General features: G+C 35.6%; 1 protein-coding gene across 1 annotated transcript in view; it reads left to right on the forward strand.

Moving 5' to 3' along the window:
• Nucleotides 1–25,981, forward strand: part of MYOF (myoferlin) — a gene marked incomplete at both ends in the record, with an annotated part of 67,509 nt that overhangs the window by 4,821 nt on the left and 36,707 nt on the right. Inside the window, 16 exons of the mRNA XM_084264753.1 lie at nt 1,046–1,101; nt 1,940–2,031; nt 10,738–10,846; nt 12,096–12,180; nt 14,154–14,314; nt 14,830–14,958; nt 16,450–16,512; nt 16,625–16,675; nt 17,775–17,805; nt 18,283–18,398; nt 19,565–19,691; nt 20,899–21,002; nt 21,930–21,998; nt 22,118–22,161; nt 22,600–22,682; nt 25,227–25,265. Coding sequence (XP_084120879.1) covers nt 1,046–1,101; nt 1,940–2,031; nt 10,738–10,846; nt 12,096–12,180; nt 14,154–14,314; nt 14,830–14,958; nt 16,450–16,512; nt 16,625–16,675; nt 17,775–17,805; nt 18,283–18,398; nt 19,565–19,691; nt 20,899–21,002; nt 21,930–21,998; nt 22,118–22,161; nt 22,600–22,682; nt 25,227–25,265 — 1,359 coding nt within the window. The remainder of the gene's footprint in view (nt 1–1,045; nt 1,102–1,939; nt 2,032–10,737; nt 10,847–12,095; nt 12,181–14,153; nt 14,315–14,829; nt 14,959–16,449; nt 16,513–16,624; nt 16,676–17,774; nt 17,806–18,282; nt 18,399–19,564; nt 19,692–20,898; nt 21,003–21,929; nt 21,999–22,117; nt 22,162–22,599; nt 22,683–25,226; nt 25,266–25,981) is intronic.

The raw sequence follows: 25,981 nt of genomic DNA on the forward strand, positions 1-25,981 counted from the left end.
TAAATACAAGGAGTGTATCTGAAAATAAGTCACCTTGTGTTGGCTGAGCACTTTATAGGTCAGGAGCTAATTTACTAACTGTACTTAAATACACTTACTTGTTGTCAGTAACATACAATTTCTGTTTAGAGCTGTGTGATTGCTAGTGGCTTTGTAGGCTTCTGAGTGTTATGTCAAGACTCGTTCTCCATCAGAGATGTGTTTACTACAACCAAAAAGTAAAAATAAAGCTGTTGTAAGAACAGAATTTCGTTTCCCTTTTTAATAAGTGGGGTTGGGCCTGCAAAACACCTCAGCAACACTTGAGTTGTATTGTTCCTCTCAGGAGAAGAAATGGCATGTTATAATTTGCACCACATTGCACAATGCTATGATTTGTAGGTTGACCAAATGCATATTTTACCATGAAGTGTAGAAAATTTGTAACTTTTTGGGTACAGACAACTTCAGTGAAATGATCTGCATAACCTTTGCAAGCCATTATTTTCAGGAAGGACTGAATTTCCTCTTATATGCATGTGTATTTCTGCTAATATTTGCTCATTTAAAGCAGAAAGGGCTGATACTGTAAGCATATCTTCCTAAGATTCTCCCCCCCCCCCTCAACTTACTGCATTTCAGAGGGAGTTATAAATATTTTGTAACTCGGGTGTAGCAAATGTGCAATGCATTTTTTTTGCTATCAGAGTTCATCACTTCAAGGTTTCTCTTTGGTTTGGTGCTTCCAAGTCTTTTAGTGTGTCTTCTTTCATCATTACTGAAGTTGCAGTCAAGGGTCATAAAAGGTTGAGAAACCTAAACATTAATTTTGCTTTTTTGGAATGCATCTAGCTCTGGTTAAAGAAAACAGAATTAAAAGCCTCAGCTACTAACATTGCCCAGGGGACGTTCTGATTGTAAAATGTGCAGCTATTGGCAGAGGCAAAAAGAATTGGAACATTTGGTTTAAAGCTCAAAATTTGTTTTGAAAACTCAAAGGAGAAATTTTACTATTTGTGTAGTGCTTCAGTGAAAACAGATCAACAAGCTTTGTTTGTATTTGCAGATGAAAAAAAGAAAACAAAGAAAATTGACAGTGAACTTAACCCTGTTTGGAATGAGGTAATTTTTTTCATTCTTGGTCTCTTTTTTTATCTTTTTTAAGGCAAAACACTAGTAAAATTGGTAAATCAGTTTCAACAATTGTGAATATTGGTTAGAAACAGGAACTAGTGATAGGTGTTTTTTCAAGGTCTGAGTAAATGCAGGTGAATGGATTAATCTTCCACCATGTATTATAATTCATTAAGTAATGTTTTTATGTAAAATTAATGGATATCTGGTGAGTTTCTGGCATGGTTTTGTTCACGCTTACTTTGTACTATATGCTGTGTAGCTGTTGCTTAGCTATGTATATGGGATCATAATTGGACCATTTATTATATACTAGGACAAAACCCCTATAGAATTAAAATTAATCATGTATTGAAGTACCTCATGGTTTATTTGTAGGACTGGTAATATTTTGCATCTTCAGTAATGTTTACCTAGCGATGTTTTTTCACAAGCAGATATTAAAGCTAAAGACTATTAGTACATTTTTAATTAGGAATACAAAGAAAGACAACCTACACATATTTTCTAAATTAAAACAGCGTGGCTTCAGACAGTATTGCAGGGGAGTGGTATCAGATCTTCTGGAAAAATATTTATGTTAGTGTGAGGAAGTGGAATTGCAAAAGAGGTTATGGTTCAGTATGAAACAATTTAGTTCTTTTTCTGTTATTGTTACTAATAACTAGCAAATCAGGAATGTGCTACGAGCACACAGAGTTTTAGCTTTGCTTTTGGAAATATAAACTGGTCTGACCTTGTCATATAATTTTGCCTTATGTACTGTTAATAAATTTACGTATAACTTGTAATTATAATTTGGTTTTGCTCCTTTCTTTTGGTTTAGATTCTTGAATTTGACTTGAAAGGAATTGCTCTGGATAATTCATCTTCTCTGACAATTATTGTGAAGGATTTTGAAACAATTGGACAGAACAAGTATGGTCTCTTTTCTTTTTGTTCTTATCCCCATCACTGCCCAATATTAAACACAACTTCCAATACAGAAGTCCTGATAGCTGCTGGAGAAAAATGATGGATGCTGCTTCCAGTTTATAAACCAGTGGGCTTTCCACCCCTCACCAGTGGGATTGTTACTCCGAAGTGATAGCTTTTTTTTTATATATATATACTTAATTTATGACATGCTGAAAATAAAATTGGGGAACTTTTTAGGCAGAATTTGGGTAACATTCAGATCCCTTCACCTATGACTGTAATTTGAAAATCACAACTGCCATATCTCATTTGGTGCTTACTTGTAATAAAGGTCCTTGTGTACCTGGTGCAGGTTGTCATCATGCAGAATGGTGCAGGGCAGTAGCCAAGACTACTATACATAAGTGTCCAGAAACAAGTTCTGAAGAAATCTTAATTGGCATTTTCAAAGCACAGCTAACACAAACCACCAAAAATTACTAAATGCAGTTACAGCTCTTAATCATCTTTTAAAATCTTGCGAAACTATATTTTATGTCACTTATTTAAGTCTTGTCTAGGAAGAGGGGAAGCCTAATTTCAATCTCCTATCTTGTCTGGAGGGATAGACTCATTTCCTGGGAGAGCGACTTAGTCATTGGGATAAATATGTTGGATAAAATACAGAAAATGTCTTGGGAATGAAATCTGAGTTTCCAAGTGTCCTGGAGAATGGGGTCTATGAAATGTCATGTTCCTTCTGTACTCTTCATGAGTCCTCTGCACAGTCGTTAAAAAGCTGGACCTTGGAAACACAAATAACTTTCCCAAGATAGCTTGCAGATCTCTCTTTCAATGTCAGATGTGAGACTAAATTCTCTCACGCTGAACAGGGAAATTAATCTGTTTCCAAGTATTAGCTGGGCATTACTAGCCTCCGAAGATTGGCAACAATGTTGCTACCTCCTCTTCTAGTTGTATATTAAAAGCACTGCTTAAAATGCATTGAGTATCTTTGGTGGTTTGTTTTGTTGTGGGTTTTTTAAAGAAAATACACATAGTTCGATATTAAGAGGGTCTTCTGTGAAAAGTAATTACAATAACCTTAGCAGAGGAAGAAAATACCTAGCTTCCCATTTGTTAGAAGAGAACTCTGGACTGTTAGAAAAATGGGGTGGGAGGCTGCTGAGAATTGCCTTTTCTAACATTAATTTATTGGAAAGGAAAGGCAGAGACTCCTACTATTATTAAAGGATTTAGAGTTTAGGTCATCAGCAGACAGAAATACCCATTTTCATGATGCCCATAACACAGGAATTTAAGGCTCTTTCCCTTCTGCATTGCTTTGGTTAGTGTTGCTAGTGCATGTCAGTAGGCTTGAATCCTGCTCTAAAAGGCTAAACTACCAGTGCAGTATAGACAGCGCATACATATACTTAAACTTGAGTTCAGACATCTAAAAATCAAGCATAATAGGATCTAAGGCAGCAGATCTTATTGTGTATGGTCCGTTTGTTTGTAAGGAGCTAAAGTAAAATTTCATTTGGGCAGTTGTTTGTTGAGTCCTTGGTGCTCAAACAAAAACTTCATGTAGTAGTAAAATGCTTAGTTTTAGTTTTGACAAAGTCTGGGTTCATTATTTATTTTAGAGAACCGAAGCTAGAGAAACAGTAGCTATGTATGTGTGTGCCTGGAAGGATACTACAGAAAACAGAAATAGATTTCTTCAACTACAAAAAGAAAAATATTTCTAGTTTTTATACATATGAAGTAATTACAGCAGGAAATATTTTCTGGAAATTTTCATTTGATTTTTTTTGGGGGCTTTTGTTTAATCTTGCTGCTTAAGATGCTGAGAAAGGAGCTGCCTTGAATTGAGGCTTCTATCTTAACATAAAAGGAGACGACATTAGAAGAAGTTTTAGAATACTGAACTGCTGTCAGGTGTCTATGTTGGCATCTAAACATTTTTTTGTAGGTTTATGCCCTTACAGAACAGGAACATGTAGTGAGGAATGATATAGGTAATTAAGACGTTGTCTCTGACTAACTTTTTAATCTTGGTATTTTTCATACTGTTGGTGGTTTTTTTCATATAAATAGATATCTTGAGAGTTGTATAAATTGATAGGATCTTTTGACTGTGGCAGTTGGAAAAAAAATTGTTGACATGAGTGTTTAGAATTTAAACTTTAATTTAAATTGGAGGTATACAGTATACATTAAAGCTACACATGCTGATCATTTCAATGAAGAAGATCTAAATTACTGATTGAAATTGCGAGCAACCTCTTGTGTTCTGCGTGCAATTTGTCTTATGACTCGTCACAGAGAAATAAACCTGGCCCCTAAAATCAATTGCAGGAAAGGGTAAGGCCTTGGGTGGTGACAAGCTAATCAGAAAGCTTTTCTTTTAGATTATCTACAGCAGGGATAGACTGTTGAAACTGCTTGCACTAATAGCTCTGGCAAAGTCAAGTCTAAGAGTTCTTTCTTAAGGCATGTGACAAGATAAAGCTTCATCAGTATCTTTAATCTTTAGATATCCCATAGTGGTTACGACCTTTTACCTATCTCTGTTTAAATCATAGGCTTTTGTATAAAAAGATAAATGCATACATTTGGACAAGCATCACTAGTAGAGGTGGGTTTTTTTAAATCTGTACAGAAATAAAGAGCAGCTTATCAAAAATGAGACACCAGTTCCCTCCACCTCTGTAGAGCATCCTAGAAGGATCAGTTTCTCTGTTTGCTGTGCTCTTATGCTCTCTTTTCTGTCAGTGCCAAGTAGTGTTGGCCCTTGCTATTCTCAAAGGGAGTATGATACCACATCATCTCTTTCACTTTTTTTTTTTTTTAAGGGGTAAAACGTGGATATTTTATGACACTGAGCCCGACATGGATTCGTATTTATTGATAGTAGCCCACTTCCATCGATAGCTTTTCTTTACTACTTTCTGCTTCCTCCCAATATGTGAAGTCAGTTTTTTACAATGCTCTTAACAGTGCTGTCGTAAAATCACAGACTCAAGCAATGCTCTTAGATATCTCATTCTTAAGATTCCTGTAGGTCAGTAAAACAGGAATGTACTGCATGCCTTTGACTTTAAGGAAATCCCCGAAGTCACAGAACATGGTTTAGGAAAGCTTGTCAGTAATCAGAATTTCATAACGGATTTTTTAATTTTTTGAAAATTAAGATACTTACCAGAAGCCCCTAAAATGTTTCTGTACATAGATTCAAACTTAAGCAGGCACACTTTTTTTTTTCTTTTAAACCATGTTTAGAAATATAATCTGGACTCATATTTGTAGCACTTAACCCCCAGCTTGTGCAAATACCTATTTGTTTTACTTGGGTTTATGCACTGGACATTGCCCGCCACTTATTCTGTGTACAGTTTTAAAAATAAACCAGTATAATTCTTTGGGAAAATTATTTCCATGTATGGAACCGTGAAAAATGTAGATAGTCCATACCAAAGACTGAGGAACACCACGAGGAACGTGCTCTTTGAAAATAAATCCTCACTAACCACCATATATTTAGTGTGTGATGTGTTTGGAAGGGCTGTTGGCAGGGAAACAGGATAAGGGGGTGAGAAGTCGGAAACACATGAGTAGGCTTCCTGACTGTAACAAGATAATAGGAAATGTCATCTTGGATTTCTTTCAAAGACACAAAGAATTGTAACAGCAAAAGAGATTTGGTGTTAATGAACATTCAAATTTAGACAAAGGAGCAAATGAAAGAAAGAATGTGGAATCAATTTCCCATATGTTACTTCCCTGTAGGCATAATCTGTATTGCTATAGAATTATGGATTCTATTTACTATTGCTGCATTTGAGGTTTAGAACAACCATATCATAGTTTTGCCATTGTCTTGCAGTTATCCTTGCAGTTTATAGTTAAAAATGTAGCTGCAGTGCTGCAGCATTCCAAAAAGTTGCTCAGTGGAAGAGTCTGCAAATGACACTGTTCCTTTGTGTACTCTTAGTTCAGTATTGGAAAGGTCAAGTATGATGTCTACCTTAAGGTCCTTACTACTGAGATCTATTATAATGGCAGTTTAAAAAAAAAAGGAGGGGGGGAGAGAGTGAGGGTTGGACAATACTGTATTCATTTTTACATGTAAATTTGATGTGGTTAACTGAATTGAAATCTTTCAGAGGTAAAGGCCCATTATTACAGAAACCCAGTGTTTGCTATGTGCTTTCAACGTATGTGATGTGGCCTCTTAACTTGGGAGGTATATCTGGTGTTTAGGCTAGCTGGGATTTGGGTCTAAATCAATTATTTTTTTTCAGAAGTTCAATTTTATGAATTTAATGGAGATACCTGTACTTTAAAGTCTTGATTGAATTGGGATATAGTTTTTGGATATAAAGGGTTCATCTGGGGGAATCTGTTGCCCAAGAAGGAACACTGACTACACCACATAGTTCTGGAGGAAAATAAGCAGTGGGGATTGCTATTTTCAAAGCAGAGACAACTTTTGCTCAAACATTTTGCCACCATTCTTTGTTGCATTGTAGGCTAGAAGCAGAACATTGTGTTTCTCAATCTAGCTCCCTTTCTCTGGCTGCTCACTCACAAAGCTCCTCACCAATACACACTCTATTTCATGCCGTATTACTCCTGACTGGATAGTTCTGGTCACTTAGTCCATTGCTGCGCCTTAGAAGTGACTGCAAATCCCATGCTCCCCTCTAGAACAGCACAGTAGAAGATTGCAATATAATCCATGACTTTTTACAGCGCCTAGAAGTTTACATAGCTGTTCATCCATCCCACTGAAGCAGGAGGAGGAGCACAGTGGATGTTACTCTGTTTTTGCCCTGTGCCAAAACACTTAACTCATTGCTTTGGCATGTTTCTGTAAATCAAGCCTGAAATAACATTTTATTTTTTTCCCAGTTTTGTTTGGTTTAGTTCATTGGTGGCAGTTTTGAGGTTTTTTCCCTTTTCCTGGAGATAGAATGTACTGCTTCATTTTACAAGATCACTAAACTTTTGCAGATAGAGCAAATGAGTGCTCTTTGTGGTAAAAAGACAGCAATCGGAAAAGATAAGTAAAGCAAACCACACTGACATGTATGCAGACAATCACAGGAATAACCTAGAAAGGACTCATATGATCCACGCTTAGCTAGATTTTCCAGCAGAAAGATGTCTGAAAAGAGGACACATGTGTTTTCTATTATGTCTGATACTGTTAGTGGACAGATTTCATACTCTCAGGAAAGAAATCTTTAAGGAATTAAGAAACACGGAGAAAAAAGAAAACACAACCAAACAAGAAAACACAAACCAGTAACTTCAGTTGTTCCTGTGAAGCTAAGAAAAAAAAAAAGTCAACGGGAAGTTACAGTTGTGTTTGAATGAAGTGATTTTCATTCTATTTGAAAGAGAGCTGTGTTTCCCCACCATCTTTGCGTAGTTAGTAACCTAGCGACACAGAGGAAAAACAGAGTGGGCACACCCTTTTCTTAAGCAGAAGAATGCAGCTACAAATGAACAGTGCAGCAAATCATTTAATAATGTTTAAGTATTTTCCATAGGTAAATAATTTCTAGATTGTTTGAATCCTCCAGCTATATCCTTTTGTAGTGATTCTTCTCTATGTCAGCATGTCTGTGGATAGCTGCAGGTTTTCCTTCTTTATGTTGTATGCAAAATTCAGCCTGCTTAAGGTTCTGTTTGGAGGTTTTCTGCCTTGTACAAAATATTCACTATGCTTTATTTATTGGGGTTTTTTTTAGAAGTTTGTTCTTGCAAAGAATATTATCAAATAACTAAAGAAGATAAAAATAGTTGGTTTGCTTTTAATAAAAAATTCAAAACACATCATGAATAACAAACGGTGGGAGTTGAGTGTTGCAGTATACAATGTATAATAGAGCATGTACACTGAGAAAGAAGGCTTTAGTGCAGCAATTATAACTGCACCATGGGATCAAGTTTGCTGATGAGAATAATCAATATAAACCTCTGCCAAAATAAACTCTTACAAATAAATCTAAAGAATTTCAATGCTTGACTCTTGGGGGATTAAAATCACTGGGCTTCTAGTAGAAATAGCATGTAAGAAGCTGGGTATGCTAAAAAATTTAGTATAAATTGCTACTTTCAAACAGAGAAGTAAAAATAAAATGGTTGGTACTGTGAATTGGCATTTCCAGACAGGGGTGTGATGTTTCACTTCTCTTGGTTATTTTGGCAGCAAACAGGAAGTGCTAACCACAGCAGTAACGGATTAATTAGCTTTGGTACAAATGGAACACTGCACTTAATAGTTGCTCATCAGTAATTCATTGATTCCATGCTGATATACAAAGTATTTCCCTTTGTTTGCTGGGGGGAAAGTATCACAGGCTTAGTAATGATAAGATACATTTGAAGTGGTTTAAAATCTGCTTCTAAATCTGACCTTTACCTTTATCTTTGGTGTCTTATTCAGTGGTAGACCGAAATGTTTATACTGCTTGTGGAAGGATGTGTTTTTTGCTTTACATCTACAAAGCTGGAAAAGTTTGAGAGAAAAATGCATTAAGCTACCCCATATTGTCCTGTCTTAACTGATTTGGAATTTACCATCATTGCAGACTGAACCTTTTCTTTGACTGTTGAATAGCACTGGAGTCTGTCTGCATGACACCTGTTCTTTACATAGAAAAGTTATGTCAGATGTGGAGGGAGATGTACTCTTTGGTGTGTAATGTCAGACTTAATTTGCTTCGATGCAACATAAATTTTTAGAATGCTGAAACCACAAGGGAAAAAAGCCTCTTTCTGTTGAAAGAGATCATCTGCTATTGTTTCTTGAGCTAGGTAGACATTACTATTTAGTGTCAAGATTTGCTACATCAAATCATAAGCAATGTCAAGTAATACAAGTTGGAAGGATAAATAAGACCGCTGCACATATATCTCATGTACCAAATCTAGTTTTGTCCTATGGGTTTAATGCAATTTTGGTTGCATAACAGGAGAAATTGCTTCTTAAACTCCCTAAAGTTGAGAAATGTGTGGAGTTGGTGTTTCAGCTAACGTCCAGCAACAGTTTGTAAAAAGTGAAAGTGTACCTAGGGTTAATGTAATGCTGACTGAAATAATTAGGAATATCTCCATAGTTTTTTTTAAAGGACACTGGAAGAAGACTACAATACTGAATCCAGGTGTCTCTTCAGTAAAGGGAGGAGAGGCAGGTGTTAGAAATGCTATCAGAGGTTCAGATTTGGTCATCTTAAAGGTTAGAACAGCTTCATGCATTTCCTATGCAGCATGGCCTGACCTTAAACTCCTTTTCACATCTAGCTCATGTCCTGTGTGTGAGAAATATGTGAGATATAGCTGGAATATTACTGTGCTCTGGCAATTTGGGGGCAGAAGAGCAAGTTTTGAATAGTTAGTCAAAACTATCAAAAAAACAACTTGGAGGAGTGAGATGAGCTGAGAAAGCAGAGTTGACTGAGGAGGTGACAGCACCAGACTAACATCATTCAGACAGAAAGTGGAGTTATACCTGGAACCTGTATTTGTGGGAAATAATTATTTTATGCTCATCTATTCCAATATTGTTTGCAAAAAGTGAATGGTGTTCACATGATATAGCACCTGAGAGTAGCTGTAAGAATGTGCTTGTTCCATGTTCAGAAAATGCCCTTGCATCCTTAGCTTCATGAAAAAGCATGAAGCTTTTTTCAAAGAGAACTTAGTTCTCCACCTACAGATCTTTTTATTTTGTATTGGCAGCTAAGCTGGTGTTTTATTTGTAAAACATTTCTTTGTAATGTACACAGGGTGAAGTTATCTTGGGTTTTTTCATTGGCAAAAATCTTGGGTTTTCCAATAATCATTCCAGTATAGGAGTAAGCTGTTATTACATACTGAGGGAATGAGATACAGGGTCAGATGTCATGAGACCACTGCCACACTGGTAGAAACTCTGCCTAAGTTTCTCAGGTTGTAAGTGCCTACAGTTTTGAGTTTTTTGAAGAGGATGGGGTTAAAAGATGCAGTCCCAAAGTAGGCGGAAGTAGCTCAGGAGAGTCTACCATATACTGTCAGATCTCCTGGGCAGCTTCCTTTGGTAGATCTATCTAGAGCTATATCAAAACATTGTAAAAATTTAGAGTCAAGGAGATGAACCTATTCCAAAATGTACAGTGTAGGCAATAAGGTTAATTTTGTGAAGCCTCTGATAAGCACAATGATTGCATTTGTTCTGTGTCATTGTTTTAATTACAGAGATGTGTGTATGTCTTTTTGTGTCTCTGCATAGTACAACAGCTGTCATATCTAGCTTTTATATGCTATTTCTCTTCTGAGTTTACAAAGCTATGTAGAAAAAGAAAGTATTACATCCTTTAGTTTACCAATCAGAGTTCAGTGGCAGAAACATGGCATGGCTGTGGAAAATTATACAGAAGTTTATTTTCAAAAATACACATACGGCTTATTTAAATTTAGGTTTTTAATCTATTTAATGTTAAAGCTGTGTCTTCTGTAAAGAGCACCAGCACATTTAAGCGCAATGGAACAGAAAATATAAATTAGCAGTACACAATCATTAAATAACATTTGCATTGATCTTTTGTTGTGTCTTGGGTTTTCAAGTTGTGGTTGGAGTTATTTGGTTGACTAACAGACACTAGCAAAAGACAAAAGGGAACTTGTTTGTTGTATACTTGCATTCCAATATTGATTTTTACTTCATTTCAGATTAATTGGCAGTGCATCTGTACCACTTAAGGATCTTGTAGGTAACCAAAGCAGATCCTTTCCCTTCAAACTCATACCTCTGCTAAATGAAAGGGGACAAGACACTGGAGTGAGTAGCTTATATTTCCTTATTTTACTGTATTCTTGATCAAAATGCTGCAGCATCAGGGGTAATAATGAAACAAAAATATTTTCTTGTTATTTTTACTTTATAAATAAAATGTTTGGAATTTTATAGCAAAAGCTCCAGACAGGAAATTTATAACAAGATATAATTATGTCTATGCTGTCTGAGTTTTAGTACACTTTCAGTTAGATAAATTGTCTTATTTGTATGTATTACATGTTTATATATATGTGTTATAAATATTTTGGGCACAGAGTATTCCTGGAAATCAGCCTGATGTTGAAAAAGAGTATTTTCCTAAGTACCAGATGGAGTTCCCATATGTACTTTTTTACTGTATTCTTTCTAATATCCAGCTGTGTCATAGCACTGAGTCTGGAAAGTGTATAATCACGTGCATGTTCACTGCCAGCTCAGTGCATAAAGTTACACAAGAGCTTGGTTTAGTGTGGGTTTAAATTTGATTTATTAACTGGTTATTAACTTAGCTATTAATGAAGTAGTTTCTAGAACTGGGACCTTACTGTGTTTGTGCAGTCTAGCCATTAAGGCACTCGATATTCCAGTACACTTAATAACAGGAGGCTTTTAGGTTCATTTCAGCATCTCAGCAGCAGTACTTTAATGTCTTGGTTAGTTGGTCACAAGGTTGGGCTTTTTTTGCTGACTTATGTTACTGTGGCAACTAGGGATAATATGGTTTGTTCAATAATCCAAAACCACAGCCAAGCACAAAAAAGACAATTCTATAATTAGAATGGAAAATGACATAGTGGTTTTCTTCCAAAATGGAGGTATGAACAAGCAATTGGAAGAGTCAGACAGGAAATAGCACTTAGGGTTCAGACTTGCTATGATGTTGGTCAGATAGTATAATTTAGGATATCACGTACTGCCATGATTATTGTGGGACTAAATAAATTAACGTTTGTAGAGTGTCTTATATACTTGTGAACAGATTTTTTAAAACTATAAACATAGTGATTCCATTTGTTAGATATCATTTTGAAGCCTAATCCATTAACTGCAAGTTGTGTAATCTTTATCATTTGTATATATATATACAGCTTAATAGTTTATTAATTTACTAATGGCTGAAATGATATTATACACTCTGCTGTGCCTATGAATAGTTAACTGTTCATGTACAGTGTTACAGTAACTTCCTGCTTGAAATCAGTTGTTGCGAATACTGTGTGCTACTTAAAAAAACCCATGCATTTCTCTATAGGCAACAATTGATTTGGTAGTAGGATATGAGCCACCAGCTGGACCTGCAAATCCAAATGATCCAGGAGGGACCAATGCACAAGAAGGTATTTCAAGCTTTTGTCAGAACATTATTCTTAATGATCATAGAAATTTAAAATAGGGCAGGACAGTGATTCAACAGCATTGTTCATCAGGAAAATATGTAACCAGAGACAAGTATGTCAACACTGCTAGAAAGTGATTTTAAACAAATTAAGGATTTAGAATGACAGCTAGGAAGAAAACTGGCTTTTCCTGACATAAAATTTTTTTAGCATAATGTTTACTGGTGGAATCAGGTTACAAAGAATAATGTTGCTTATAAGTTTTTTAAAATTGTTTTTGTTTAAGAAAGGTAGGTTTTTTTGGAATGCTCAAAGAAACAGCAGTTGTCTGCTGTAATTCTAGTGCTAACTAAAAAGCAAAGAGGTCACATTTCTGGAAAAAAAAGATTTTGTTACTTTCAGTGTCAGGAAGCTTTGTGAAAAGATTTTCTTAAATCATTAAACTTTTTTTATTTTTCCTCCCTGCAGCATGAGTAAGTTTTTAAAGACACTGATGCATCTTGTATTAGGCTTGATATTAGACTAGCCTATGCAATATTTTGATCAGTAGGGCATGTTCTTTGGTCTCTATATTATTAATCAGGTTTTTACTGACAGAGTTTTTAGGATCCTTTGGTTTTTCAGACTCAAAAGAACTATGAAGTAACAACAGGTTTTTGCAGTAGACATGCAAATAATTGCCCTCATACCCAGGCTGTGTGTGTGCAGAAAGAAGTAAATTTAATAAATGCTATATGTTTGAGGAAGAGAAAAAAAAAAAAGCAGTTTTACCATTATCTGGTGAAAGATAATAGCATAAGAAGGAAGAAATTGAAATAAGGAGTGTTCTGAGGGGAAACTTTGGTTCTGCTGACTTAATGAAGAGGTGTTCTTGGACAGTGGAATGTTGGGTAATGCAAGTACAAAAGCTGTGTATTAAATTACTACACTTTGAAATAATTTTATAGAAAAGTGGACCTGAAGGCTAAAAGTGCAATTTGACTTAAATGAGATTATTTTGATAGCTTTTTTAAAATGTACTTGAACTATAAGGTAACACAAGTAAATAAAGCATGACAAGCTTTTAGCTAGTATCCAGCAACTGCATGAAAATTATTTCAGTGCAAATTATCAAACACACTTCAGTTAATTACTGTAAATATTTTCCATGAAATGAAATCACATCCCCACCCTGACTTTATTATGCAAACTGATCATCACCCTGTGTTGGCAAACTAATTCACAAACGTAACAAACATTCTGCTAATGCTAGCCATCAGAGACACAGCTTTTTCTTCCTGTAGACTCGTGTAGTAACTGCCCATCAGTTAAGAAAAGAGGCTGGAAACACAAGGGAGTGACACACTTCTGTGGTCTAAATATTTGTTTTGGAATCCTAGAATTTCACTGCATGATCCAGTATTGTAGTGTCGTATGTTTGTGCAATAGTCTTTCACAGAGGTATTCTGATTTCACAACTGTCAAAGAGGCTTACTCAGGAACTATAACTTATTCCACAGTTAGATGCTGTGAAAGAGAATTCAGGGTTTTATTTTGGACGGTAGACCCTAAATTCCGAAGTTTAAAAACATTGCTATGCTATAGTCTCCTCTTGTTGCTGGAAAATAACTTCAAATGGAATAAAATTAATCACTTCTGGTGTATTGTGAACTAGTCTGGTGACAATTACAGCTGAACTGAACTTTGCTAAAACTTCAATCAGTTGGTTCAGAAAAGTGTATGGGAATTGTAGAAGATACTTTGCATCCTGAAGAGGGGCAGATCTATACTTAATTTGGTTAGGATATAAATTTGTTCTAAAGCAGGCTGAAATGACTAGCTTTCAAAAGGAGTTGGAAGCATGTGGTTAGACATAAAAGTTTGTTGAAATGAGATAATACAATTTTAAGGGAACTCTTGGATATCAGACTCTTACTCCTGTAACTTTAACATGCTATCTGTTTATTAATTGTCCTGTTTTTGTACTCTATGAGATGGAGAAGATGATGGAGGTTATGAGGATGACTTGGATGGTCCAGTTCGTGGTATCACACCAGTGGTTGCAGGTGGAACAAAGGAAGCCCAGCTAGCTAAACGCATCACCAAAGGAAAGAAAACACGGAGAATCCTTTCTAACAAGCCACAAGATTTCCAGGTAATAGATTTATTAAATGTTGCAAGTTTCCTTTTTCTGCCTGGCATCACATTGCTGCTTTCACACATCCTGAACATAATTTAATGTAAAATTGTGAAAATCTAATGCACTGTAGAGACAATCAGCCTCTTCATTTGAAAGCCTACATTTCAGTATTCTTCCAGTTTGCCTGTTACAGAGATGTCCAATTCTGTGTAACTCTGACTGAAATCTAGGTGAACCTTATTTATTGTATAGTTGTATAGATTTCAAACTCAAAATAGCAGCTTTAAAAAGTCAAAGCAAGAAAAAAGTTTTTGAAATTACCATCCCGAACTTGTCCTCTAAAATTCAAGCAAAATAATGTTTGCTATCATAATTAAGTTTGAAAAGTCTGTCCAGTCTGTATCTGCCAGCTACCTCAGGTGTTGGCTCTTATTGGTGGTATAGAAAGAAGCTGTTGTCACCAAAATGATACATAAAACAGGGAATGAATTAATACAAATATTTTATTTTATTGTTGGTTTTTTTTCCAGATTCGTGTTAGAGTTATTGAAGGTCGTCAATTGCCTGGAAATAACATAAAACCAGTAGTGAAAGTTCATGTTTGTGGTCAGACACACCGAACAAGAATCAAAAGAGGAAACAACCCATATTTTGATGAAGTGAGTGGCGTTAGAACACTGTAGCTGAAATGTTAATGCTATGAAATGTAGAAAAATAGCTATTACAGCTTTCATTATGATCAAATAATAAGAATTTCCTAATATTTAAGAGTAGTTACAGCTCGTGTGCATTTTGCAGTTCCCAGTCGCCTTATTTTTATGTGTTCACGTCACTATTGCCAGCAGTCTTAGCAGATAGAGCTATCTGGAAAGAAGTCAAACTTCAGTTGAGTCATATGGAACATGTTTTTTGATAGTTGGCTGTGCAATATAATAGTTGTCACAATTGTTGTGTGCAGGTTATAAAATCACAGAAAAATTAATTGAGAATCATTGTGGATCTTTATGGTGTGTGCAGATGAGCTTTCAGTGCAATGCTTTGGGTCAATAAGACTGCCACACAGAAGGTAGAAATGTCATTGTGTTGCTACCCATGATTTCTTTGTCCAGACAGGAGTCTGTGCATCTGCATAAATACACTGAAATATAGGAGAGAATTCAAAGTGGTAGAAGAGACACAATAATGATCTCATGTCTGGAAGACTAATGTGACAAAGATTAAGTTTAGTAGAGAGTATGTTGAGAGATAACTCTCACTACCTGGATATGTGTGGAAAATTCAGAAGATTTTGGAACTGGATGGAAGGCCTGTTTAACATATACAGGCAAAACCCAGGAAGTTATAGAACTTTGAGACTTGAAATAAGTTGTAGGTAGTAGTCAAGATTTGTGAAGCAGTAGTAAAAAACATGGAAGGGAGAAAGCCAGTTGCACCTTGTATTGTATCAATTCCTAGGCAGTCTCCAGACTAGGCTAAAACTGGAATAGGAGGGACTCTGTTTATGTACCCTTTCCTTTTTCTTTTCTTCTTCTTTTTTTTTTTTTTTTTTTTTTTTTTTTTTTTTTTTTTTTTTTTTTAAATAAAGTACTGACTAGAGTATAGCTGGGCTCAAAGACCAAACTTAGTGAGGTATATGCTAATAGAACAAATAGGCTAATGATTAGTAAGTATATTTATCTTCATGCTGTCAACTATCAGATTTATTCCTGTGACCTTGAATTTCAAAGATAGAAATCATTACCATCACTACTACCACTAGCCCAAAATAAATCCTTTTTGATAACAGAAATGGCTAAACCAGGATTGAATGTACTGGAAAATGAACACCCTTTCTAATTCCTGCAGTTGTTCCCCTGAGGAAAATGTGAAGAGCAGAGCAAGGGTAGAGCTGAAAGTTTGCAGCACAGATATGCCTACTGCACTCATTTTAATTGAAGTTATGACTGTCTTTTTTCAATTTTCTACTGTTTATTTAAGTTTTTATTCTGTGCTAAATGATCATAAATTTGTCCAGCAAAGAGGCAGGGTAAAAGTATGGTAGTAGGCATGCTTCACAAGCCTCTTAAAATAATGGGTTTGCATTTTCAGTTCACAGAATTATGCATTTGCCATTTTGAATCAGGGTTTTTTGTTTGTTTTTACCTTTACAGATATTTTTCTACAATGTCCACATGACTCCTTTAGAGTTGCTCGATGAAACAGTTAGCTTTCGGGTAAGAAAAAATGATCCATGTACCCAAGGCTGCTGGATGCATATAGCATTGCCTGGCCATTTCACTATGATGTTGAGAAACAGTCCTGTTTCATGTTTCTCTGTCTTTTTAGGTGTATGATTCTTATTCTCTACGAGCAGACTGTCTAATGGGAGAATTTAAGGTGAGTATGAAATAAATTCTGTACCTTGACTAAATTAAATAAAATGAGAGAAATTTCTGAAGTATTTGTTTTAAATGCTTATGCTACTTCAGTGTGGGGCCAGGAAATTATCTGATGATGTCTTGCTTCTCATGCTAGAGACTGTTTGCTCAAAATGCTATGAAACAGCGTTCTTACTTGAGTAGAAAATTATGATTAAAGAAAATTGTATGGTTTATATATCAAGTTCTCTAGCTTGCATCCAAGAGGAAAAAAATACTTAGCAAAAGTTATATTTTTCCTTAAAAGATATCAGGATGGTTATACGGTATGAGGGAGGGTTTGAAGAGAGAGTTTTATTAGGTATCTAACAGGTGGAATAGTGATACATATAGTGGCATAAAGACAGATATTCTCAAGTGATGCGGGAAGGTGTTCCATTAGAAGTTTAAGTGAAAGAGATGGTTGAAAAGTCTCTTAATTAAAGTAATTTCTGTGGTTCTGGTGGTATCAGTGAGATTGTCTTTGTTGTATTTGTTATGGTCAACACAGGGAAGTAAACATCTGCCATGAAGATATTCCTAAAGGCAGTGGTAATGGCTAACTGGGATCCTCTCTTATACCATTTCCAATATCAGTGTTGGCTGTATTTTTGCTTTGCTTATTTTGTAGTGCATAAATTCAGATCTCTAGAGCAGCTTTTCACAAAAAAATAAAACTATGGAAGAGTACTTTTTTCTAAATGAAGCCATTTCTAACAAAATTATTCATTAAATAACCAAAGGAACTGAAGGATGAGATGTTGAGCAGGAAATGGAAACGAGGTGTGAAAAGTCTGAACATAAAATAATGGGGCAACTTAGGAAATTGAAGAAACAGTAAGCTAACCCCATCTTCTGTCTCTGATAAATGAAAAGGCTGGGGATCTGAAGAAAGAAGAAATTAACTACAGCTGTTAGCTTTAATACAGCTTTTCTTGCATTTTTTTTTTCTTGGCTGCGATATTAATTCAAAATCCTTAAGTTTTCAATGTAAGAAAATGAAATTTTGAGGGGAGGTGCCCTAGCATTTTTCTGTTGTAGTATGATTTCAGAGAGAATGCCTTTGCTCTTTATTTCAGATTGACATTGGCTATGTTTATGACGAGCCTGGTAAGTAACAGTTACTTCAGAGCTTCTTTCCTAGCTTGAAACTTGAAGTTTAAACACTTCATTAAATTTCTAAAGCAGAAGAAGAAAGTTAATGTGAAGTTATTCGACATTGCTGCTTTTCAGTATGAACTTAAAAAAATAAAATCCAGCTATATAACTCCTTTTAGTAGTTTCAAAATTAAGTAGACCACCTAAAATTTTTATATTAGTTTTGGTATTGGAGACCTAAAATGTGAAAAATAATACAAAAATATTTTATAATTATGTCTCTGAATAAGTGTGCTACAACATTTTAACAGCAGTAGTTTTCTTGTTTTGAGTGGCACTAATGAGAGCTGTCTAGGACAGAATAACTTTAAAAAATAATTAGGTTTTGGATAAAGCATGCTTTTGGAACAGTTTACTTTGGTTTTATGATTTCTGCAATTTTATAATCGATATTACTGGGGGTGGGGGGTGGTGTCTGTTTTATTTTAGGCCATGCAGTCATGAGAAAGTGGCTTTTGCTGAGTGATCCTGAAGATACAAATTCAGGACCGAAAGGCTATATGAAAGTCAGCATGTTTGTACTGGGAACTGGAGATGAGCCACCAGTAAGTTTTATTTAAACATTTTTCTTTACTCCACAGATAGATATTCATGTCTCCCTGGCATTTTTTGACTACCGTATAATTCACTCTGTAAGCAGTATATAGTCAGACAAGTTTTACAAATTGTTTCAAGGGTATCCAGTAGTAACTGGCTAACTTAAAGCTGGTTTTGTTATCCTGTTCAATTAAGCATCCTTTAGTGCAGCTCTGTGTGTGCTTATCTACCACTTGTAGCTAATTCTTTGCATCCTGGAAGAAGTAGAGATGTGTTAGCCTGATACTGCATGCAAGCAAATACATCATTTCTTTAGCATAGCTAATCAGGCTGATCAACAGATTGATTCCAGTTCCAGGACTGAGTAAAGAATGTCACACTACTATGTAATATACACAAGCCCACAGAGAAACCTGAGTACTAGAAAAGATGCACATATTTGCCAGGTGAAAAAACATACCCATCAATAATTACAATTTAGGCACAAGTAATTTGATGCAGATGAAAGCAATACATGGTTTTAATGATCCAATCCTTAACTGTCTGCTCTTCTGTCAAGGTGAAAACAGGTCCTCTTTTCTGTGTGATCTTTTTCTTACTTGATCGTTGTCTGTAGTTTAAGTTCTGATGTTCCTCCTGCCTGAGATTTTTTGCATCCTGCTACCCCTTAGTTAAATATAATATGGTCCCGGGAGCAATGGAAGATCTCCTCCTTGTTCCGTATTATCTCTTCCTTTCTGCTGTCATCATGAATCTTGAAATCACAAGGATATGTGTAGTTACTTGTGGTGAAATCTTTTCTTTCCGATTTATTTTTAAAGGAGGAAGCAATAAGTTCTGGTAAACTATATCAGAGTTGTGACATTTTCTAATTGCAGTAAGATACCTTGCTGCAATATTCAACTTGAGATGAGTATGAAAATTGCATGAAGTTGGCATTGTACAAGTGCCAAAATCATTGTAATCTGATAATTATTTAAATGTGTGATTATAATGGGCTCCAATTATGGAGTACTTTAGAGATAAAAGTTTAAATAAAATAGTTTAAGTAGAATTATTTTTTGTGGATTGATAGCATTATTCTATCTGAAGAGTATTCTGGGCATCAGTTTAAGTAATGACACTTTGTCTTTCTTACACACCAAACATTATGTACCACTGTATCTCCCAACAGGTTGAAAAAAGGGAAAGAGATAATGAAAGTGATGATGTGGAGAGCAATCTGTTATTACCTGCTGGAATTGCACTTCGATGGGTCACTTTCCTTCTCAAAATCTACAGAGCTGAGGACATTCCACAAAGTATGTATCTTCTTACTACTCATCCATCTGTGGACTTGATTACCATTAGAAATATTTGTGTTAGCTGTTCAGAAACACTCCTGGAACATAAAACATCCAGAGTGTTCTACATTGTTACTTGAGCACATTTTAAGTCTATGTAAGTTTACTTTATTTATGTAGTGGGTAATTTGATGTGTTATCTATTAGGTCAGTAATGTTCATCTGTTGCAGAGTAGGCAATGCAGCCTCTGGTAGTGGGAAAGGGTCATCTTCATTATTATTTCTCCAGTCGCAGAAGTTACATAGAGGTGACTGAAGTACAGTTGATCTGCAGATAAGATGGATTTTCTGTGCATATCTAGCTGAAGTATACTGTGCAAATGCCAACTTCCTGTTGGATCCCAATCCGTGCCCACTTTCAAGAGGTTATCAGAAAGCTGGTACCCTGTTTTGCAAGGCCATTTAGTAGATAAGTAGTACTGCTGATGGGCCCTGCATCTTCTGCTTCCCAGCAATTGATCAATTCTTCACAGGTGCTCATAGTTGCAGCTATTTTGTAATGAGGAAAAGGCCACAGGACTTTTGAAATCAGTCAATTGCTCCTGAGATGGCCAAGGAAGTCTTTTGCCAGCAATCCGTGCCTGAGTGGCTACAGGAAATAAGTAACTAGGAGCTGGCTGTATCCCAGAAAGCTGTGTGCTTGTGTAGATTGGACACAGTAAGCTTAAATCGTTCTGTAGGGCAGGGGAGCTTGTAAGTATTTTGACCATGATTTGTTTAGTGAGATTTTACTTGTGTCATCCCTGTATCACTAAGACAAAATCTCTCTCTCTCATTATTTGCCATATGTGTTTTTTGATAGAATAGGTGGCTTTTTATACTTTGTTAGCAGAATTTCTTACCTGTGACAAATGACAAGGTCTACAGGTACATGCATAAAGTTTTCAAATACAACTATGCCTCTAAATTCAGAAGCATGTAGGCACTCTTATGATGTTTCAAAAATTTATATTCTTGAAATTGCTTCTAAGCCTGAATTGTCCATTTTCATCAGCAACACTGTTCAGAGTGTTACTCATCAGATTAGACTTCACCCTACCTAGATCTGTAAACTGTTTGATTTCAGTGGGATTGCTATGAACAAATTATTATTAAGGCTGAATAAATAAATAACATAATAATTACAAAAGCTTAAACCTTTATTTCTTCTTTCCCACCTCTCTAGTGGATGATGCTTTTGCACAGACTGTCAAGGAAATATTTGGAGGAGAAGCAGACAAGAAAAACCTGGTAGATCCATTTGTAGAAGTTTCTTTTGCTGGGAAAAAGGTAATTTAGTAAATACCTGAATCTTGGCATTCCAATCATAGTCCTGAGAACAGATTTCATATGCCAATAGAAATTAAGTTTACTGAAATTATAGAAATAAAAAAGCATTAGCCCTAAAGCTCACTTCATAAAGTGAGGAAAAACTACACAGTACAGTAGAATGGGTGTAAAGCTGATGACTAATAAAAGGAATGAATGTATGACTAAGTGCTAGGAATTGATGCATGCAAAATTGCTTGCCTACCCATTGTTCCTGATTGTTTTTTGTAACTGATGGTACAGATCTTTCTGGACAGGTTAAACTGCATTCGTACGTTTTATTGCTAATGTATTCATTAGAATACTAAATTTGAGCTGGCACACAATTGCATAACCTACATTCATTGCTAGCCAGTCTTCTTTAAGAAGAAAAATATCAGTTCTTTATTATGTTATATAGTCAGGTTGCTGCACCCAGTAATGTAGAAGATCTTCAGTAGGCATGACTAGCAAATAATATAGGCTCTCTCTTAGAATATATTATTGATCTGCTCTAAAATTTGTATAAAGCATGCTGGAATCAAGTGATTCCTTAGTCATTTTTCTCTGCTGTGATAAAAGAGACCAGTACTAGTGTGAAAGCACACTATGTTGTAGCAGTGGAAATAATAAGCTTTCTTCTTGTTAGGCTAACTCCAGTCTCAGGTTTAAACACTGTTTCAAATTTTTCTTTTCCCTCCAATAGCCATTATTGTTGCACATGCAGATTGGGTTAGCAGTTTTTACCAATTGAAAACTAATAGCTCATAAACCACTTGGGATTCATCATTAACTATTACCCCTCATTTTACCAAATAGAACATGATTTATCCTAAATCGTAGCTAGTGTGTGCTTTTCAGATTTGTTTAATCTTTGATGGGCTGCATAGTTGATTTAATTTTTTGCAGGTTTGCACAAGTATAATTGAAAAAAATGCTAATCCAGAATGGAATCAGATCATTTATCTTCAAATCAAGGTATGTTTTTTCTCTCTTGTTTCTGTAGAAATCAGCCATCCTTTTGGAACACAGAGTATTAACATAGAAGAGGTGAAATAAGTAATGGGTTATTTGATTTTAATTGCCTTTATTTTCAGTTTCCCTCGATGTGTGAGAAAATAAAAATTGCAGTTGTTGACTGGTGAGTTACAACTTTTAATCAAAGTAAATCATGTTAAGTGAAGAAAAGTCTGGTTCTATAGATGTCAGATATTTTTACAGTCTGAGAGCATTTAAGTAAGTGTTTAAGTATCTTCCATTATGATTTCTTTAGAAGAGACCTGATTAGTGTAACATGGGAATATTGTGCAGCAAGCACTGAACACAATTGCTATTTAGGTAAAATAATAGAAGTCAGCTGACTTTGTGATACAACCCATTTTTGTAACTAGCCATCACCATCTGCATTAGTAATACTAACAAATTCTGGGTGATATAAAATGTGTGTGCACTGTCTAGGAGTGCATTTGGTCATGGGTAGCTTGCTCCTGTGTCAGATGACCAGATTTATCTTTAAATAAAATCTTCCTCTTTTTTTTTTCTTTTTTTTTCTTTTTTTTCATTTTTTTTCTTTTTTTAGGGATCGCCTTACAAAAAATGATGTCGTAGGAACAACTTATTTAAGTCTCTCAAAAATTGCTTCTTCTGGAGGAGAAGTTGAAGGTAATTGATTGGGCAGTATGTAACTTGCTATCATCTCTTATGCTGTGAGGAATAGCAAAGATTAGTGTTCTAAGAAAGTCTGTTTTCCTATAGCTCTTCAGTTCTGTGGTAACAAGATTAGCTGTTTTTGGAGTTCTCAAAACAGTGCTCTTAGAAACATACTCTGGGACTTTTCAAAGCAAAATGTTAAAATGATAATGTTTAAACCATATCATCATGGGAATAGCAGTAAGTAATTAAAAATTCAATGTCCTGTTATATATACAAAGTTAATAATTAAATTTGTAAGTACTTTCTCAAATTCAGAAAACTATGTGATATCACAATCTATCACAAGTAAGATATGCCGATTTACTAAGATACTTAATAGGACATTTAATTTAAAAACAATATGGAGTCACTGTTTCAGAATCACTGCTTCACTGGGCATTAGTAGACAAGACTTCTTTTGCCATCTTACAAGCGTGTTCTTTCTTTGGGAGGAGGACTTAAAAGCTGGGAAATGTTCCTAAGTAGTTAGTACAGGAACTATCAAGACTCACTTACTCATTTCCTGTATGCTGCTAGGCTGCTTTCAAATGGTGAAGGAATTTGGAGCAGTCTCTGCTCTGATCAGTAGCTTACTAGGAATGGGCATTGTACTTCATTGCACGAATGCTCCACATTACCATAGTAACCTTTATTTTAGTAGGTTCCACAAACAAAGATTTTGTCTGCAATCACAGCATTGCAATTAATTATGTGCTTCAATCAGTATAGGTGGCTGGATGTTTGATTTCGTAAAAACTAAAAAACCAAAGCTGATTAACTGCAAGGAAACAAGTGCAGTTAGGCAGCATCTGAAGTTCCTAACATGTCCCCTTTGGACAACACTTTTGTAGTAAAACTCTTCTTTACAATATTATAAGAAACATTTTTGGAAAATATTTATTAAAGTCCTGTTACCTTTATGTTCTAATAACATATTGTGATTATTGATTATTTCTTTGTGATCTACATCTATAATCTCCTCTATAGCAAGATTTTTCATACAATTGAACTAGCTCTAAATTGCCACAAAACCATTTTATCTTTGTAATGAGCACAGTGTGGCATATTAATATGAACATTAGCAACATACATACTACGGAATATTAGTTGTCCGTACAGAACTGTAAAGTTCATGGCTAAACAGCCTTAGTGTTTATCTGAACACTACACAAGGGTGAATGACACTGGCTCAAAACTATTGTCACAATTCCAAAATTACTGGGGGGAGGGGAGGGGTTTGTTGTGTTTATGAAATCTATCTTTGCATTTGTCTGAGACAGACAAGTTTGTCCTTAAATCAGTACCTATGTCAGGAGCTGAAAAACAAAACTAGTGGCTCCAATCCTGTAGTGATTTGAGCAAAGTATTTATCTCATTGTAAGGAACTGTATTTTCAGTCACTTAACTTTAAGTTTATAACATGGTCCTCTTAGAGGTACTGCTGCTGAAGTAAGACTTTGTGCAAACATTCTTTTCATATAACTCACACACAACCAGAGGCAGAAGGGCTGGGCTGTGGGGGAAAATTCAGCTCTGGAGAGATCACTTGTACTACTCACATAAGTGTGTAACTTGAACTGCTGCTGAGTCACAGCTACTTTATACTTCAAACACAGGCATTTAGTAACTGAGAAAAATCTTTGGATTCTCTCTCTGCTGAGGTACTGGCATTGTGATAGCCATTTCCATGTAAAATCACACATTATGGGGGGACCTCACTGCAGCCTTCCAGTAACTGAAGGGAACAAACAAACAGGAGGGGAATCAACTTTTTAAAAGGGTAGACAATGGCAGAGCAAGGGGGAATGGATTAAAACTAAAGTAAGGAAGGTTTAGATTAGATATTAGGGGGAAGTTTGTTACAGAGTGGTGAGGTGCTGGAACAGGCTGCCCAGAGAGGTGGGGGATGCCCCGTCCCTGGAACTGTTCAAGGCCAGGTTGGATGGGGCCCTCGGTAGCCTTGTATAGATCTGGGCCTGGAGGCTGGTGGCCCTGCCTGTGGCAGGGGGGTTGAAGCTCTGTGATCCTTGGGGTCCCTTCCAACCCATGCCATGCTATGATTCTATGTTTATCTTTCCTTTAGGTCAGTGCTATTCCTGAAGCCTGTTCTGGCTTCTAAAGGATTGAGAAAATGAACTAGTCTATGGTCTTCAGTAAATGGAGATACCCTAATAAGCTCTGAAATGTAGTGGTTTTCCTAAATGTTCTTAAGACTTTAAAATAATTTTTAAAATAAAATTTTATTTTGAGGGGAGGAAAAATATATGTAAGTGAATCAGAAAAAACGAAAAATCTGTTTTGTCAGCTACATGGGGTTTTTTCCCAGCGTTTGGAATTTGTATAGGAAGAGTAATACCTTCAGATTTTAATCAGGAAGCAAAGTTCTAGCCAACGTGAACTTTATTTTTTCTCAGGACTTCAATTCCCTTTTGAAAGCAGATTGCTTTGTGATGTATTTGTTTATAAAATGCTATTGTCACTTGTCAAGTAACTTCTTCTCTTTTCATAATATAGAATTTTCATCTTCGGGAACAGGGGCTTCATCGTATGAAGGTTTATATCTTCATCTGTTACTGATTTTTCTTTCCATTGCCCAAACTGAGAAGTAATGCCTAAGAAAACCCATCTTCTTAAAACATATTTTTTAATAATTAGTTGTTTAAAAGACTTAATTATTATGATTAAAGAGTATCAAACATAATTAACTGTATAAAACAGTTTTGGCACTGGAACTGGTTTGGAAATTTTTCTGTTTGGTGCTTCAAGCTGTGTTTTAGAGTTCAGCATGCAGTTACTTCAATTATGAAGTGCTTAGTCTAACAATGGCTTGCAATTTTTAACTTGGCTATGAGATCACAACTGTATTTGCAGCTGCAGGGCCTGCAGAAGTAAGTAACTGCCTAAAATTATCGGTGGCTGTTTTGCTTATGCTTAGCTAGCTATATAAATACAGTCTGCAAAATGAAATCTGAATCTTAAAACCTGGAAAGATGGCTTTTTATGTAACTGTCTGGGTAGACGTCCAGTCTTGAAAGTCTTGGTGGCAAATATATAGTAAGAAATAAATAAACTTGGAATGCATTTGAAAGGTAACTATTTTTATTATCAGTTTATGTCACTCAGTAGTCAGTAGCAAAGTTATTCAAGACAACCCTATATTTTCACTTTATCTCAGCCATCCTTTCCTGTGATAAATGCATCCTGCTTTGTGGTGCAGATGATTCTTAAGAGATGTTGTTTAGAATTGAGTTGTCATCTTGTTTTGTACC

Source organism: Gallinula chloropus (assembly GCF_964237585.1).
Source record: "Gallinula chloropus genome assembly, chromosome: 5".
Lineage (NCBI taxonomy): Eukaryota > Metazoa > Chordata > Aves > Gruiformes > Rallidae > Gallinula > Gallinula chloropus.